The sequence below is a fragment of the Struthio camelus genome, chromosome Z, assembly GCF_040807025.1.
Source record: "Struthio camelus isolate bStrCam1 chromosome Z, bStrCam1.hap1, whole genome shotgun sequence".
Lineage (NCBI taxonomy): Eukaryota > Metazoa > Chordata > Aves > Struthioniformes > Struthionidae > Struthio > Struthio camelus.
Window position 1 is genome coordinate 44,896,675 of NC_090982.1, and position 17,251 is coordinate 44,913,925.

Here is a 17,251-nt window from a genome sequence, read left to right on the forward strand (position 1 = left end):
AGAGTCTTGCGAGATATGTGGGTAACAATAACCTAGTGCGTGTGGAAGATTTGTTTTCCAGGAGAGCTCTGAAGCTTGAATGAAATACTGAGTTTAAGTTTCAGTGAGCAGTAGGTAAATAGTTTTTTCCCCTATGAAACTTGTTGTTCAGAAAGCTCCGCAAGCAAGTGAAGGAAATTAGAGACTGACCACAAGAATGTTTTTAAGAGCTTCTTGCAATATAAGGAATGAATTGTAAAAACGATTAAGTAGGGCTTATCATTTTTTGAAGAATAAAAGAACCTTTACCTACCCTTCTTCAGTTCCTGCCAAAGTGCTTAAAATTAAAAAGAAAAAAAAAGACTTAGTATGTGTAATGGGTGTTTTTATGCTGTTTGACATTTTCAGGAATGTAAGAAATATAAAAAAAAAATTAATATTGCAGAATTTCCTACCCCTTGGTGGTCGCTTGAAGTCGGACGAGATCAAAAGTCATTTCAGTGTTAGAGTAAACAAGCACAAAACGAGCCGGTCATCTGAGACTTGCCCCTTGTCATCAGGTGCATGAAAACTACCAGTCATAATGAATTTCTGCATTTCGTTAGCAGCCACAGGAGGAATATAATACACTGAATGGGCACAGACATTTGAATTGCTTTCTTATTAGAAGACGTGAGCCAGTCCTGACACAGTTAAATGGCACAATACCGGGAGGGTTGCGCTGCTGTTGCTCAGGCTTTATCTGTGGCATAGATTAATACAAATTTATTTCCCAGTCCTGTAATCAGGCCCACGGCACAAGCAGACACAAAGTTGTGCTGTTTGTGATTGGGATAAAATGCCTGATTCTCACATTCTCCAGAAGAATCTGATTCTGATCACAGAAGAGTAGAATATGTTGCTCGCATGAGGGGAGATCACTGGGAAGTAACTCTCAGATGAAAACAGATCTACTGGGGAAAAACAGAAATGCAGTTGTGACCTTCTGAAGGTGAAACAGTGGAAAAAGGCTGGAGAGAAACTGTTTACTTAATCTCGGTCAACCTTTGAGATTTCAGTCCATCGTATGAATATTTTATCCTGAGCAAACGTTCATAAGTAGTTGAAAAAGAACCTATGGTGAGCATATTTAAATCGTAGAAGAAACACGTTTGCTTTTTTTAATGCTGTGGTCAAAATGCATTGCGTAGATAAAAATATCTTTGAGTAGTAGACAGCGTATACTGGAAAATAGTCTTCCACTTGGTTATACTTGGAAGATCCATCACATTTGTAAATAAATAGTAGCTGTACGCTCCAGTATATTTTGAATGGGATTTCAGGAGTCAAATAAGTCCTCAGTATTGCTTTCTCAGGGGGATACGTAGCAAGAGATCACTGTGGGGAACAATAGACCTCTAAGTCCTAGTGCAGAAAATTTATAGGCAGAGAAGGTTGAAAAATGGAGAAAGTCTGAAAGTTAAATGATTTTTTTTCGCATCCGTTCTTTCAAAGAAATATGTGAACATATGTATAAAACTGATGTAAATTTATTTAGGAGGGCAAAGAAATGCTAAAGGAGAATGGGATTGCAGTGTGGGCATGTGATCAAAATTTGAAGCACGTGTAGAGGGCTGAGGCAGGAACAGAATGAAATATCTGCAAGTCTGACTTCAACAGTATGCAGTTTTACAAAATTTCTGGCTCAGACTTCTGCTTTCTCTTGTCGACAGTTAGGACATGATTGCTCTTTCAATACCTGATGCTAAAACTTCTCAGTGTTTTTTTACAAGAAGCAAAAGCTGCAATATCCTGAGTTTCACCAGCTAAAGGTTTAGTTTCCATTTTCTTAATTTTAGTTCCATAAGAGGTTATGCAGGGGAAATATATTGCAGTGTAATAGAATGGAAATAAACCTCAAAGAAAGAAAATCTCATTTTGCAGTGGTCCTGGATTTGGGAGAAGAGTTACTTCCTGCCTGTGTTCTTACCAAAGAGCAGGGTTTTGCTGCAGGACTCTTCTTCATCTTCAGTCTCCTGTATCTAAGGAAGGGAATGTCTAAAGGTAGTCATGTACGACATCTGTGTGCTGAACTCACTCTTGGAAATTACTGAACCCAAATGTCCAGGGTGCAGTGGAGTCATCACCTAAAGACTGTGTGAACACGATATGGAAATATGGACTCCACTGGAGACGGTGTTAGGCAACAGAGTCAGTGAAACCCATTTAAAAGAAGAACCTAATGAAGACTTCAAATCTCCGCATGCTGGGATCAGTGTGGCCTAACCGGAGGCGTATCTGTTAATGAGCTCTTATCCCAGCATCAGCAAAGATTTCTTTTCCGTAACCATCTTATACCAATGGTAGTGATACTGTTTGTTTTTGTTTGCTTGTTTATTGCTGTGTTTTGTTTAAAAAATGGTCTTGAAATGACACTGGACAATGTCATTTGAATTTTTGTTGGTTCCGGCTGAATTTTGCTGGAAACCACGTTGCCAGCTATTATGTTCTCTGAAGTCATTTCTTCTTTTATTTTGTCCTCCTTTACCTTTAGAGCAGGGAGAGTTTTAGCTGTGCAGAAGAGCGCTTTTCTGTTATCACTGCAGTTTTGTTCCCTTGTAGCCCCGAGGGATTCCATTAGTAGACTGGCCCAGAGCAGAAATGATGTGTTTACTCCTTTAATTAGAGGCCATTCATCAAAAGCAGATCGACAAAGCGTGTGGTCAGCACAGAAGTGTAATTTCCAGTGCTTGTCGGGGAGGCGCAGAATCTCGTGCGCGCTGTGCTGGAGCGCGGGCGTCATGCTCCGCCGTGCTGTGCGGTTCTTGGGTAGCTCGCAATTATTTTATGGTCAGCATCCGAATGTCTGCTTCAGAGCCTAGCTGTCTGCTTGTCCCGTTAGGTGCTAGTCCTTGAGGGGGACTGGGCAAGGGACTGACAAATGGGCAGAAGAAGCATCCAGCGCAGCAGTTGTGATCCGGCAGCCCTACGCGTTCTTTCTGTGCAGGTTGAAGCGACTGCCGTACGTGCAAGGCAGTTGGTAGTGTTTATACCATGCAGGGCACGATTGCTCCCTCCACAAATTGGATTATTCGGGATGAAAATTGCAGTTCGTTACTTGTTGCTGTGTGAGTTCTTGTATTAAATCCGCAGATAGAAGCTTATGTTAATCCCTGTCACTAGCAGATTACAGGTTGAAAAAAAGTTGCTTAGAAATCAAAACCTAGCGCTGTGGTCTACTCCAGATGCTTGGTGCCGTTTGGTAGAGTTGTGAGGCTTTGCAGTAGTTGGGGATCCGGCTCAAAATCGTTACGCATGTGAGAGAAGGATCTGATCAAAGGAAAAGCGGCAGCCTGCTTAGCCAGTTTAGCCTGATACAATTCAAAACTCAACTGGAAAGACGTAGAGGTGGTGAAGAGCAAGAACAATAACATACTTTGCATTTCCTAGGGAGTAAAGTCTCTGCTGTAATCCATTTATCTCTGTTGGTTTGTTTGTTTTACCTGTCAGTCTTCCCATTCTTGTTACGCTACTCTGGCTTCTTCAATGCGCCAGTCACGCTGTCATACCAGACAGCCCGCTCTTGGACTGATATTTTCCAGGGTTGTTTCTCAATTTTTGCTGATTTCTAAATTCGGTGCTGTGACCAAGCACAGCCATTGGTTTCACCTTAGCATCTTATTACAGCAGTCATATCTGTATCCCCCAAACTGCGAGGCTTCTGTATAGTCTCGAATGGCCAGGTAGTGGCACGTTGATTGTTCTGGCTTGTTGTGTCATTGCAGTTAGCTCCGCCTGCTATTGAACATGCTGAGTTTATGTGATTTTGCATTTTAATTTGCACTGCGTTCCAATAATGGATTCATGGATTTATTTAAAAAGAATATCATATCCCATCTGAAAATAGCCTAACATTGGAATCTCTTATTTCTAAATGATTTGGATCGTTTAATGATAGGAAATAATTCACGGGACTGAGGATTTCACCTTCCCGTCTGCCTCTTCAAATCAGCTGCTGCGTTAGCAGCTAGCTAATCTAAACCTCTGAGCAGAACGGTTCCCTGTCAGCGATGGGCTCTTTTGCTTTACGCTGACCTGCTTTTGGGAAGCCCGGATTTTAACGGCTTTCTCCGCCCCTCAGTTTTTTGCATCTCTCTCAGATCAATAAAACGACGAGATTATCTGTGTCTCTTTGGAAGGTGGATTTTGATGCCTTGGTGGTGGGTTTTCTCCTCTCCTTTGGACGGAGCAGGGTGTTCCCTGGGCCAGAGGTGCTTACCGGGGAGGCCTGTAGGGGTTGCTGAGTCTCGGTTGGAGGGGGAAGTTGTTGTACAGGCGTTCCAGGATGGGGCAAGCAAGGCTTGATGCGGAGGCACCGGGCACAACCACACCAACGCAAACAGGGGCCGGAGGCACATAGAGGGCAGTGCGGCACACAGGTGACGGTGGTCGTCATGGGCTGTTTTGCAGGTCAGGGCGAAGGGACCGCTTCCTCTGAGCGGGAGCTTGCTCAGGGCGTCCCTGGGGCATTTTCCCGAGGTCCCATGAAGGTGTGTGCTGCAACGATGCATTTGAAAAAAGTTGCAGCCGTGTATCACAATATTGGACTTCTACTTGCTGTAGGTGAGGTGAACTCGAAAAGCTAAATAGAGGAAGGAAAAAATTCCAGCCGTTCGGCTTGGGCCAAGAAGACAAATTGAATTCAAGTCGTAGGCCTGTTTTTGCTGTCCTGGAGTGATTCATCTTTGGCCCAAGCTATTTCTAAATAACAGATCAGTGAATTCTCTTTGATACAGGTTCTTATGCTTTAATATATTTTGGGAATATTATTTATAAATATAGCAAGATAAAAAGTTAAAATATTGCATAATAGTAGCTGGAATTCTGCAAGGAAAAAAATAACCCGTTTCTTTCTCAGAACGACCTGGGACGGAGACCTCAAGACTAAAGTCCTGGTACTTGTTTTGCAGGTTACGGCAAGAGAATGACATGGTTGACTCAGCTCCTCAGTGGGAAGCCGTGCTGCGGCGACAAAAGGAGAAAAACCAGGCAGATCCGAACTACCGTCGATCCAGGCACAGATCTCGATCGTATGTAAAATTAGCCCACTTTGACTTGAACATTAAGGCTGCTGTAGCACGTTAAAAAGTAGGAAGAGCATCTCCAGTATAGTTATTCCTCGCAGTTACTCAGGAACAGTGGCTTTCACTTGGCATGTTCTCACATAGCAGATTTGTCTCTCTGTGGCCTCCTTTGCTTTAGTGATTTGAATTTGAGGGTACGAGTAACGCAGAATAGGCTCTGTAACAGACTTGGCCAGTAACCAACTCCACGACCTTGGATGAGGTATTGCACTGTTTTGTGGCTCACTGAACCTCAATTCTGTAATGAGGACAGCGATGCCCCTGCTCTTTGCAGCATCTCTGCAAAGACATTCTGTTTTTGTGCGAGAGGTGCAGGCGTTTTTGTGAAATGTGTGTGCGTTTCTTTAATCAGTGTAATGTCTGCAGTGTTATTCCAGATGAGACCAGCTACTGAAGTCTCCATGTCAAATTACCATTTGTAAGCAGCAGCCGGTGATTTATTAGGTCCTGATGTCAGGATTTCCATGACAGAGCCGTGTTGCTAGGCAGTGCCATTCCTACCGATAGCCATTCCCCACATGGTGAAATTGTCGGTTTCTAGAATTAATTTTCTCAGACGAACAAAAATACTCATTTTATTATAACTATGTTTTCTTTTAATGGCATGTTTGGGGGGTTTAGACACATTGTTTTGGACTGTGTGTGTTCCAGCCGAATGTACCACCGGAGAAACCACCTAGAGCAGCCTCAGTGTCAGGGAGCCCTGGGGACAGGGCTGGGCGATGTGTTCAAGAATGCCGGGAGAGCAGCTACGAAGGCACTGCGAGACCAGGCAAAAGAGCAGTCTTTGAAGCTATATCCCCGCTCTCACTGCCTTGCTAAAATAGATGAGTTGTCCAGCTCTGAAGCCCATGGCTTAACGCGTGACCGTTGTAACCCAGTATAATCACTTAACATAGTTTCTTTTCCTCAATGCCTTTTTTTTTCTTTTAATTTGCCTTCCATGTTACGACTAACCAACACAAACTGTAAGGCCTTGAATTGCTAAATTTATTTGCCTTAGTAAGCATTTTAGTATAGTTTGAAGAAGAATGAAATATTTGTAACAAAATTCTAGGATGCAGATTTGAATCTCTTCAAGGACTTTGGCTTTGCTGCATTTCCCAAGTGGGAAGAAGTGCCCAGGGGTTCCTGACAATCCCGTGCGTGCATGGTGTTAGGGGAGAGCAAAGATTCGTACTTTTATTGACCCGTGGACACAAAAGAAGGAGGGATAGAAATCACTGCCTCCAGCAAAATGTAGAGAATGCGTCTTGTCCCTTTTTAGTTCCTCATACAAAGAACATACTTAGCCTCATGAAGGGAAGGATGATTCTCCCTGATTTAATCAGTGGAATTTTATTATAGCTAAGTGGGGAGGGGAATAGTAATTTTCACTGTCAGCCCCACACGCTCCCAATAAGCCTCTAAAGGAAGCATGAGGGGAGGAAGGGGGTTTGTTTCTTAGAAGGCTGTGTTGATATAGCTAAATTTAAAAGATATATTGTTATAAATGCTTATTTGTGATTGGAAAGATTTATTCACCCCGTTTCTGAGGAAATCAGCTGCAAGCATATTAGGAACATACACCATATTAAGTATACGGCTATTTTATTCTTACCTATTGAAACTGTAATCTGCATTGATGTTTCCGGTATTAAAATCCACTGGAGTTCTGTTCTCATAGTTACCCACGTTGTTAGAACCCATTTTTTATCTCCAGCTTCCTAGCTTACAGTTTTACTACTTTTATGAGAAACAGTATTTGTTATTAAAATTCCAAATGTTGGAATTTCTACTTTTACTGGTTTTGTACAGACCTGTTCGCTCTCAACTGCACAAAAGTCAAATATTATTATTGTAGGACGATATATTACTAAAAATAAGAAATATTAAAACTCACTCCTATTAAAGGTGCAAATATAACACTGTTTGATTTACATTTTTGTACTATATACAGAAAGTGCTATAAACTAGGAAATGCACTCAGTTTATGAGAGCATGGTTAGATGAAATTTATAGCCAACTTTTTTTTCTTCCTTGTGCCAGGTAAGTTTTATTGCTTAGACAGCACAGGCTCCCTCTTGCGGCTAACAACTTACAAAATGCATTTTTTCTTCCCTCCCGAAAATACTAGCCAGCGCAGTGATATTCTGGATTATATATTTTTTAAAAATACTATTAGCAAAAAGCATAAAGGTGTAGTATGTCTTTATTGTAACAAGGCAAGGTCCTAGAGAAAGCAAAGAAAGGAGGAAACCCTTAAGATTTTAGGTAACTCTTCGTTTCTCTTCTCTCTCCTGTTGTGATAGTGATGAATATACTCCTCACTTTTGTGTGCCTCGCTTAATGTATGTCAGTATGAGCTAAAAAAGGGAAAACTTGAATGCCTTTAAAGGTACTTTAAAAAAAAAAAGTCTGGTAAAAGGGTTTTATCTGTTTGAACAGTCAAATCAAACAAGATGGATAAACCCTAGCTGCAGTAGGTTATAAGAGCATTTATTGAGTTTAGTTTGGCTCAGCTGTTTGCTTACAGGACTGTATGCATGTTAGAGAGAAGGGAAACAAGTGAATCCCTAGGGTATAGGGTATGGTCGTTTCTATTTTTTAATCTGGACACATGGTCACTTCAATTCACACATTTAACAATTGACACAAAACCTTCATTTTAATAGTACAAATAAGTCTTTCACATTAGGTTATGTTTTGCTGTCAGCTTAACTAGAGGTTCATCTTGGAAGCCTGAAGGTTGAAATTTTTGTTACCGTGTCTGGCACGACGCTGCATTTCATGTGTTTGATAACGAGTAATATTAATCATTGTTGGTGAGTGTGTGTGTGTGTGTGTGTGGCAGGGGGTTTCTCCTTGGTCTCAGGAATAAAAATATTTGACAAGAATTTGACCTTTCTTTCTTCTAAAGGAAACAGCAAATATAGAAAGCTCCCAGTTCTAGTTCTACGGGGTTTATTTTCAAGAGTTCAAGTAAAACATCTGCATAGCCAAAGGGCTTTTTTAATTAAGAAGAATGGTCATTAAAATTCCATGGCTATTTAAATCTACCATTTGTGAATCACGAAATCAAATTGAATTATTAATAAGGGTGCAGATGCAGACATAAAAATAATGTAGACCTTATTAACGTCTAGGGTTGTTTGCGCTTGTAAAAACCAAATAACAACAACAAAAAAAACCCCTGGAGACTCACCACTTACTGTGAATTCCCATTAGGTGTCTTGCGGATTTGAGAATCCGATTAGCTTACAAATTGTCCAGAAGCTGTTATCTGTTCAAAATTTGATTCAGATACTGCAATAGGACAATCCGAATATATATTATCTGTCCAAAGTCTGGATGCTAAAACGATTCACAATAAAAAAAAAGTGAAAAGAGTGTAAGAGGAGGATTGTGATCTGGCATTGAAGTTTTAGTAGAAGGATCTCCTCCTTATGTGTTGTTGAGAACTACACAAACATGAGTTTCCTATTCAGTATTTACAATGCCTACATTTCACCCTAACAAAGCCTCTCTTTTCATAAGCTTTTCTTCATTTTAGAGTGATACTGTTCCTGCTGTCTTCCAAGGAAGCAGAATCAGGCCTTTGGTGAAAAAAATACTTGTATTAAGATACAGTATCTGTATCATGTTTCTGGATGTTCTTTTGTGGGGAGTTAACTTGAATAGCTGCTATGAGGTTATCCCAGTATCTTAAAGGCTTCTTAAACTGCTGGAAGATGGATAACGTCAAGATGCGAATTCCTAAAAACAGTTTGCTCTGAGCAATGATTGCGCATAGCGCCTTTCCTTCATGCTTTTTTTCATGAGATGCCATATTTGGCTCTACTGGTGTTTTACGGCAATGGTTCCCTTATTACTGTAGTTGCAGAGGTGGAAGGAAGAGGAGGAGGGAGAGGATGGGAGAGGTCACAGAATTCAGCACCCAGAGCTGGCCATAGAAAGCAGGAGGCACAATTCCTAGAAAATGGTGAGATGAAGGCAACTTCTTATTTAACCGCTCTCTTCCCACGCTGCTCCACGAGTTAGTATTTCTTACCGCAGGTGAGGCCGTGTGCCATGTTCAGTGACACAGGGAGACTTAGGACCGCATCCTGAACTGGTGTATTTTCATGAATAAGTACGGGCAATGAGCTAATCAGATGGGTTAGTGGCGTGCACAATACCCTGCTTTGTGGGAACCCTGGGTTTGGGAGTGACCTTGGGGCTTTCCTTCCTCAGGCAAACTAGGGCTTGTAAGCATTACAAAGCCTCCCTGGAGGAGCTGCCGTTTTCAGTGAGCTGTCCCATTCCCCACTGCCTGATTATTCAGTCTCAGAAGAGGATGCCTATCTTCCCAGCCCCAGGGTGAATGCGGGGTTTGCAGCTGCTATTTTGTGAGTAGGGGGTTGCATAGAAGCAGAAATCAATTCAAAGTTGGGGGCAAAAAAGGCTGTTAGAAACCGCTGCATACCAAGCTCCTGCCTCAGGGAGTTAAAAATAATGTGAACTGATGGAAGAAGGGGAGTAAAAAGAAGTAAAAGCAAGAAGAGAGAAGGAAAGAGGAGAAGGGAGAATCGGAGAAAATGAAATACAGTAAACTAAACACAAACGCGCAAAGCCATCAAAACCTCTTAATGCTGTTAAAAAAAAAAAAAAAAGAAATCAGATTGCAAGCTACTTGTGGCTGCAGCTCTTGCACCTGATGGCTGCAGATGCCCTCATGCAGATGCCCTGGCCTGTCGGACCAGACAGCAGAGCGGTCTGACAGGAGGACAGGACGCATCCCCGGGGCAGAGGGGGCGAGGAGGTCTGCGCGATGCTGCCTTTGAACACCATCACTAGCATGAAGCCTGAGAACGTTATGGATTAGCTTATATTAGTCCCATTAGGGAATTACAGATGTAAAGTTGTTTCTTGCCTTTCTCTCTCTGTGGTATTTTTACAGTATTAAACTAGGATCTTCCAGGACTTCTACACCTGTGAAATCTAAAAAAAATTATCATCTCTAGATAATCTGCTTCTATGCCATCTGTAAACATTTACTGAAATACAGATGTCTCTGAACATTATTCCCAGACTGAAGTCTGGAAATAAGCCAAACATGTAATGGTGAAACAAAAACATAGTAAAACAATTAGTGAGAGAGAACAGTTTGGAATAATCTCTGATATGGCTCTCTCACTGAGCAATGGAGAGTCAATTTAACAGATGCTTTACAACTAACAAAAAGGCAAAATCCTGCTCTCTTCCTTGATCTTCATTTAAGTCTGTGGATTATATCATTCCAAAAGCATCTTTGACTATGATGGGCCCTTTTGTTTAAAGGGGGAAAAAAAAAAAAAGCAAAAAGCACAAATGTATATGATCTGATGAAACCGTGACTTCTGTGGGAGCATTTAGGCACGCTGATCCTTTTGTAAGTTGCCTCCCTTGCATCTCGGAGGACGTGGAACAGTCTAGCTGTCTACGCTGAAGTTGTGTAATCGCAATGAAAAGAGCGATCTGATCTCTTCATACACTGTAGTCCCTGCCACTGTGTAAAGCGTCTATTTAATCCACTAAGCTGCATGGTTTTTGGTGGTTTCTAGGTGTAACTTCAGCAACAGCGGTGGTTTCATGTTAAACTTGCAATGAAATAGAATAAGAAAAATAAAAAGAAAGGACAGTCTAGTTAGGAGACAGTATTTTCTGTAATTAGCTGGAAGATGAGAAACATGTAATTCAGGCTTTCTGTACTATATCTCCATATCTGCAACAGAAAAATTACAATTTTGGCTAAGCAATATATCCATGAATGAAATACTTGCTAAAATTTTTGCGTGTTTGTGTGTAAGTGTGATCGCTGTTGTCGCATTTGTCCTAGATGTCGCCAAGTCAAAGTATAAACGAGCAGAGCAGAAACCTTACCTGCAAAGCACCAGCAAGCCTGAGGCTAGGCTGCGATGAGAGCTGAGCGAGAGCTCCTCTTTCCTGGGGCCCGCTGGGAATGGGCAGGGATTCCTGCCGGCTTGGCCAGGCCTGGCCTGGCTGGCCCATGCGACCTGCTTCCTGCCCGCAGAGGGCTCACTGGGCCACCCCGGTGTTTCTCAGGAATTACTCCTTTAAAAGGAGTAATTCCAAAACACACTGTCCTCAGCTGGGCTGGGGGCTAAGGGGGCAGCAGCAGGTGGGCACAGCTTTGGCTTGCAGGGAGAACCTGTTCTGCCATTAATGCTTTGCGCGTACTTTTGCTGAAGGCTAGTGGAACAGAAATGGTGATTTTACTCAGAGCCTCTCGTTCAAGAAATGACTTTTCAGTTCCAATAAAGCAATGAAGTTTAGTATATTTCCCAAGATAACAAACTTTAAAATTGAAGTCACTAGTGGATTACGCTTGCCATAATTTCTGTGCTTAATGTATGCCATTAAAAGTTATTTGAGCGGCAATACCTCAGATGGTGGTTTTCACAGTTCTGCGTTGTTTGTTTTTCTCGGTCTTTGTAGGAGAAGCCCAGATGTACAAGCTAAAGAACAACTGTGGAAACATATTCAGTAAGTACTGTCCTCGTAGGGTCTGACTGACCACTGCATTGCCCCAGTAGAGTTATTCACGCTCCTTGCGCTGTGGCTATAAAGCAGTATGTTCTGATTTGGTTATGTGCCACAGTACATTAATTACACAGGTGTAAATTACTTCACTTGGCTATGCGTAGAAGATACTTCACACCACTGAATACAGTGTGTATTCATCATATGTAGATGAATTAAAGAAAAATGCGGTATTTTAGAGATGTATTCTTGTGGGGCTTCCAAAATGTCCTTGGTTTTAATACTGACACTTTTAGGATGAGGCCTCTTATCCTCATACATACTATTACCAAATAGGGAGATAATGACCTATTCCAAAGGATATTCAATGTTCAGTATTCACAATATTCATGTATATCGTGAAGCAACAAGATCAGGTTACGAGGAGGTGAGAGGAGGATGAAAGAGGATGCGACCTGCAGTTGAAGCTATCAAGGTAGTTAGACACAGTTCTTAATAGGTTTCCTATTTTGATGTCAGTATAGCTTCAGGGCTCAAAACAGCTTGTTTAGGTAGATCTTTCCAGCTTAATATAATAATAATAATAAAAAAGAATGGTTATGTAGTTGCTAGCTACTGTAATATTATTAACTTTGCCTAATTCTTTCTAGGAAGGAACTTGTGGATCCATCTGGCCTGTCTGAGGAGCAATTGAAAGAAATCCCATACACTAAAGTAGAGTGAGTTTGTGTCAGCATTTTTCTTTGGAAATACAAAAGCCCACTTTTCTTCTTTTACTGTGAACTCTGTCAAACTGAAGTAGGAGTGGGCTACACATAATCCGTAAGTTTTTATCCTCTCAAAACGCTTATCAGGATGGGTTGGGTGAGGATACTAAATAATTTTTAAAGCTAACATTTTCCCTTTCCCAAATACAAAAAGAATCGTCTTCAGCTCTTCCTATGCCACTCGCTCATCAGCCTGCTGTATGTATGTACGTTCGATGTGTCTCCCTATGCCACCCTTCAATCCGTTCTATGTTATACGTAGTACACAATCAGGGAGAATTGAATACAAACAAGCAAGCCCATTTCTTTCTTAAACTTCTGCTTCCTTTTAATTTTTTTATTCTGATCATCTAAAGCACTGTTTGACCTGCTCAACCCCTTTTCCCTGGCTTATCATGGGCAGCTGCCAGGGCATAGCCATTTCCTTCAGAACGGACATCTATTTCCCCGTAATTGCCCATTTGGGATGCCATGTGTTAGTGCAAGCAGCTGCCTGTGACACAAATGGGATCCGTTTATATTATAGTGTTCTTCCACAACACCACTAACAAAAAAGGCTGATGTTAGCGCTGTATATTTTAATACATCCCTTATTAAACCGTTTCATTCTCAAACACAATGACATGGCCGTTTTAGTGACCTTTACACTTTTAAAGCATTAACTTGTAAGTACAGACTCATAAGGAAAGCATCAGCCTTTTAAGTGCAGACAGTGCAAGAAGCCATCTGTTATACTTTAATAAGAAACGGAGGGGTGTCTCAGTCTGAAGTTGTGTTTATTTTTTTGTGCCAAAGCTCTGATTTTTTAATCTACTGTTTCTCACTTAGGACTCAAGGTGACCCAATTCGCATTAGACATTCGCATTCCCCTCGAAGCTACCGGCAGTATCGGCGCTCCCAGTGCTCTGATGGCGAAAGATCTGTTCTGTCAGAAGTGAAGTATGTGCAAGTGATTATTAGCAATGGATTGTTTTAAATGGGTCACAGATGTTCTTCAGAGATCATGCTTAGATTAGAAGTGGCATGTTTGTGATTGTTTGCTGACATAGGATTCAGGCAACCCTGTAAGCAATAAGTCTTCAGAGCTAAATAACTCAACGAAGTGCAAAAACATTTGTAGTCTATTTTGAGCCATGGAGGCTTGCTTGACTCGCTCCGTAGAGAGGGCGAAAAACTGAAAAAGCCAAATGAAACCTGCCCCGCTCCTCCTCCCTTAGGCAACTTCATGACCTACCTCTGAGAGCTCATATGAGTCACTTTCCAAACACCTACATCCTTAACAGCGTGGAGCTGCTCATTTGCAGGAGTGTGTTTCGTGGGAACTCCAATACACCCTTCTTCAGCAGTGGGTTTGTCAGTCTTTCCTAGAAGACCAATTTCTAAAGGGAATAGCTGTGCATGGAGAAGAAGAAGCCCCATTCTCAGTTATATTAAGGCCTGAAATGACAAAAGCAGTTCCCTGAAAATATCGCCCACCTAAGGTCCTCCCCTCCCCTCCCACCCCCCTATACATAGCTGCATCACTCCCTGTGGCCCCAGCACAAAGTACAGAGAAGTAGGTTGAGGCGTTTCAGGGGAGGCGCTCTGCCTTGGGAGAAGGATGTCCTGGGCTTGCTGGACGGCTCCTGCTCTCTGTTCCTGTGCTGCCCACAGGAGGCGAGCTGGTGATGCCCTGAAGGAGATGGGGCACACTTGCGATTTAGGATGAGGCTCATCTCACATAAAGTAATAAAGTTGGGCCCTCTCTCTTAGTCTAGGAGGAGAGAGGCTTCATAAGAAGAGAAGGGGTGAACCGTGCCCTGAAGGTGCCTCTCCCCACTGCATATTGAGAGTGGCCACAATAGCTTTCAGCCATCTCAAGTTAGGGGATAGGCAGTGAGTTGCTTTTGAGATCTGTAATTCCTTGATGTGTCTTTACGTAACCAGCTGGGTCAGGTTCATATGCTTCTTGTGTATTGTTGCGGTATACTTCATCACAGCGATATCTATTTTGTAATATCATTTTATAATTCCAGTGCAAAAACGGATCTGGTGCCTCCACTGCCTGTGACACGTTCCTCAGATGCTAGAGGACCCAGCATCCAGTTGACTCAACAGGTTAGTAATTGCACATCTGTGAAAATTTTCCTTTTTTGGAGGGAGAAGGGGTCCAGTGCTGTATTTACATTAAATCTTTATCTTTCAGTGAAAATGAAAGCTGACTCGGTTTTTTGTTGTTTTTTTTTTTTTAACCAATGTGACTGGAAGCTTTACATTTTGCAGTTTGACTACTTTGTTTACATTTCCAAATATACTGAATTCTGTAGCGTATGCTCCCACAGAAATCTGCTTCTACTACTGGAGGGCACGTTCCTATTTAAAGTTTGATGCTTTGTTAACATGCTATCCTGTTTCCACAGGAGGAGAATCAACTCTCACAATTACTGAAAATATGCACGTGTGCTTAGGATGTAGTTGTAATGATAGTCTATTATCATTTTCCCTCCAGTTCTTAGAGCTTGATTGCTCAGGCTTGAAACACAGTTATTCTTTTCAGCTTATTGAAATTTAAAATGGACGGAGCTTGTCTTCATCAGCGGCTTTTATCATAAATTATGGTAACATATCTCTTAGCTTTGATAGTCAGTCGTATTAAGCTCCAAACACGAGAAGGAAATGATATCAAAAAAGCAAGCACTTCTGTTATACAAGTGCACTAAAGGAAAACCAATGTATACAAGGGAAAATTCCAGACACATTTCTACCTAGCTTCCAAATCCTTAGAACGGTACAAGCTGCTTCTCTTCTGACAAACGCTTTCTGTTTTACCTGGAGGTTTTTCCCACAATGCTATGGGATTCTCATGTACTTACGAAAAGTTTTGTTCCTTTACTGGTATGTATTAGCGATTTGGGTACACTCATATAGGCAGACTCCTAAATTGTGTTTTCTTTCTAGACCCTTTTTTATTTATTTAAGTTTGATTTTTATCATCATTATTGGCAATGGGAGGGCATATCTATGTAATAACACATTTAGTAGAAACAGATAGGATTCCTAGTTGTCCTCTTAAGAGAGTGTATATAGGTTTTCAGCGAGAAAAATAAGTCTTTACCAAAACGACTAGATTGTCATTTAGAAATCTGTGTTGTAGTTTCAAATCTAAAAGCAGAATATGAAATAGAATACACACATTTCTTTCTCGCCCATCATGTCGGCTAATCTAGCATGTGAGTGTACGAAACTGCATGCTGCTACTGCAGTGTGGAAACTCCAAAGAACGCGCCTTGTAAAACATGTCCAGTTTTATCCTGTAAGCAGTTAGAATAACGGAAGTTTGAACAACTTTAACATAAAAAAGAGATTTGGGGTTTTTTCATTTTAAGGCCAGCAAACATGTGCTGTCAGATAGGAATTAAGTCTAAGGATATTTGTATTCCTGCGTATGATGGAAACTGAAAAAGATGAGCCATCCTTGATATTTTCGCAAGGACTTGCTCCAGCAGGGAGCAGGAAGGTGGTATACTTAAAACTAAGCACATTTAAGTGCTTTATAGAAATAGGTAACTTGCAGTATTGAGTCCTGTTCAAAATTCATCACGTAGTCTTATTTTCGTTACTGTCTAATACTATTTGGCTTGAATTCCTTGCCCTGGAAGGAATTAATGTTACAGTGTTCAGTGTCCACAAGCACCTCTCTTTTCCCTTTTCCCCGGAATGCCTCACAACAGTGGCCGTTAATTCCTAATGAACGCTTGTTTGCAGTATTTGGCCAAATACCAAAAAATTAGTCCTGGTATTTCCTGAACAGGGAATATGAATCCAAATAGCATAGAGGGGCAGCAGCTGGGAGGGGAGGGAGAAGGCAAGAGGGGAAGAAGTTGTGTTTGATCAAATGTACAGACTTCGCTATTTCTGGTATCAGTAAATTGTTCTATCCTTAGTCTAAGGCTGTCGCAGAAGCAGTTATCAAAACATGGGATACAAATTCTGCTATACGTTTTCAGCAACATATTTTCATTTGTTCTCCTCAGAGACGAAATGGATCTAAAGACAGCCTAATAGAAGAAAAATCTCAGCTATCCACTAACAACCTGGATGGAAAACCCACCACTAAAACAATAAAAACTGTACAGGTGTCACGCCTCAAGGTAGAGACTTGATTGCTGTAACCGAAGATGGTGAATGATTTTATTCTTTGGAAACAGAGAGGGGGTTTTTGTGCAAGGAAGGAAGCTAAAGTTGGAGCGATAGCAATTTCCTCAGAACTTGCAGAAACGCAGCGCTTGCTGGGAAGGCCAAGCAATGCATTTACCGCTTACGCTGCTCTAGTGGTGTGACTGACTGAGGAGAAGCTGCCTGATTAGACAACCAAAAAGAAAAGTCTTAGTAAAACTGAATAATCAGCAGTTACATTTCCAAAAAAGAAAAAAAAAAATTGCTGCAACAAAACAGGCTTTACGGTCTGCTCTGTAACTGAATTGCCTTTTTCCAAAAATGACTGTTAACTAACATGATCAGGACCAGATGCTCTAAGGGAATCAAAATAGTCATATTTTTTGGCCAATTGTGCAATGCAGTATGACTTGGGAAGAAACATCTTTACAATTCCATCTGGTGATTAACTTACACCCTGAAACATAAGGATTGCTAGCTCTTAAAACGTTTGTTTTAGCTTAGCACAACAACAGATGCTGGTGTTGTTAATACAAATGTTGACTCAATCAATTTTTAGCTCAGAAATAATGGACTGCATAACTCCCTGTGGCAGAGAGTTCCAGGGATTATACAGATTTACTTTCACTCAACAGTTCAAGTGTTTGCAATTTTGAATGCCCTTTTGTGTACAGGGACTATTTAATTGAACATTGCCTACTATAAGAATAGATCTAACATCTTTAT

At 41.3% G+C, this 17,251-nt stretch overlaps 1 protein-coding gene across 5 annotated transcripts in view; it reads left to right on the top strand.

Moving 5' to 3' along the window:
• Positions 1-17,251, top strand: part of LOC138064821 (band 4.1-like protein 4A) — a 140,555-nt gene that overhangs the window by 119,539 nt on the left and 3,765 nt on the right. For all 5 annotated transcript variants that reach the window (XM_068928827.1, XM_068928828.1, XM_068928829.1 and 2 more), the window contains 6 exons: positions 4,929-5,048; positions 11,559-11,606; positions 12,254-12,322; positions 13,199-13,309; positions 14,386-14,467; positions 16,384-16,500. In XM_068928827.1, the coding sequence (XP_068784928.1) occupies positions 4,929-5,048; positions 11,559-11,606; positions 12,254-12,322; positions 13,199-13,309; positions 14,386-14,467; positions 16,384-16,500 (547 nt within the window). The remainder of the gene's footprint in view (positions 1-4,928; positions 5,049-11,558; positions 11,607-12,253; positions 12,323-13,198; positions 13,310-14,385; positions 14,468-16,383; positions 16,501-17,251) is intronic.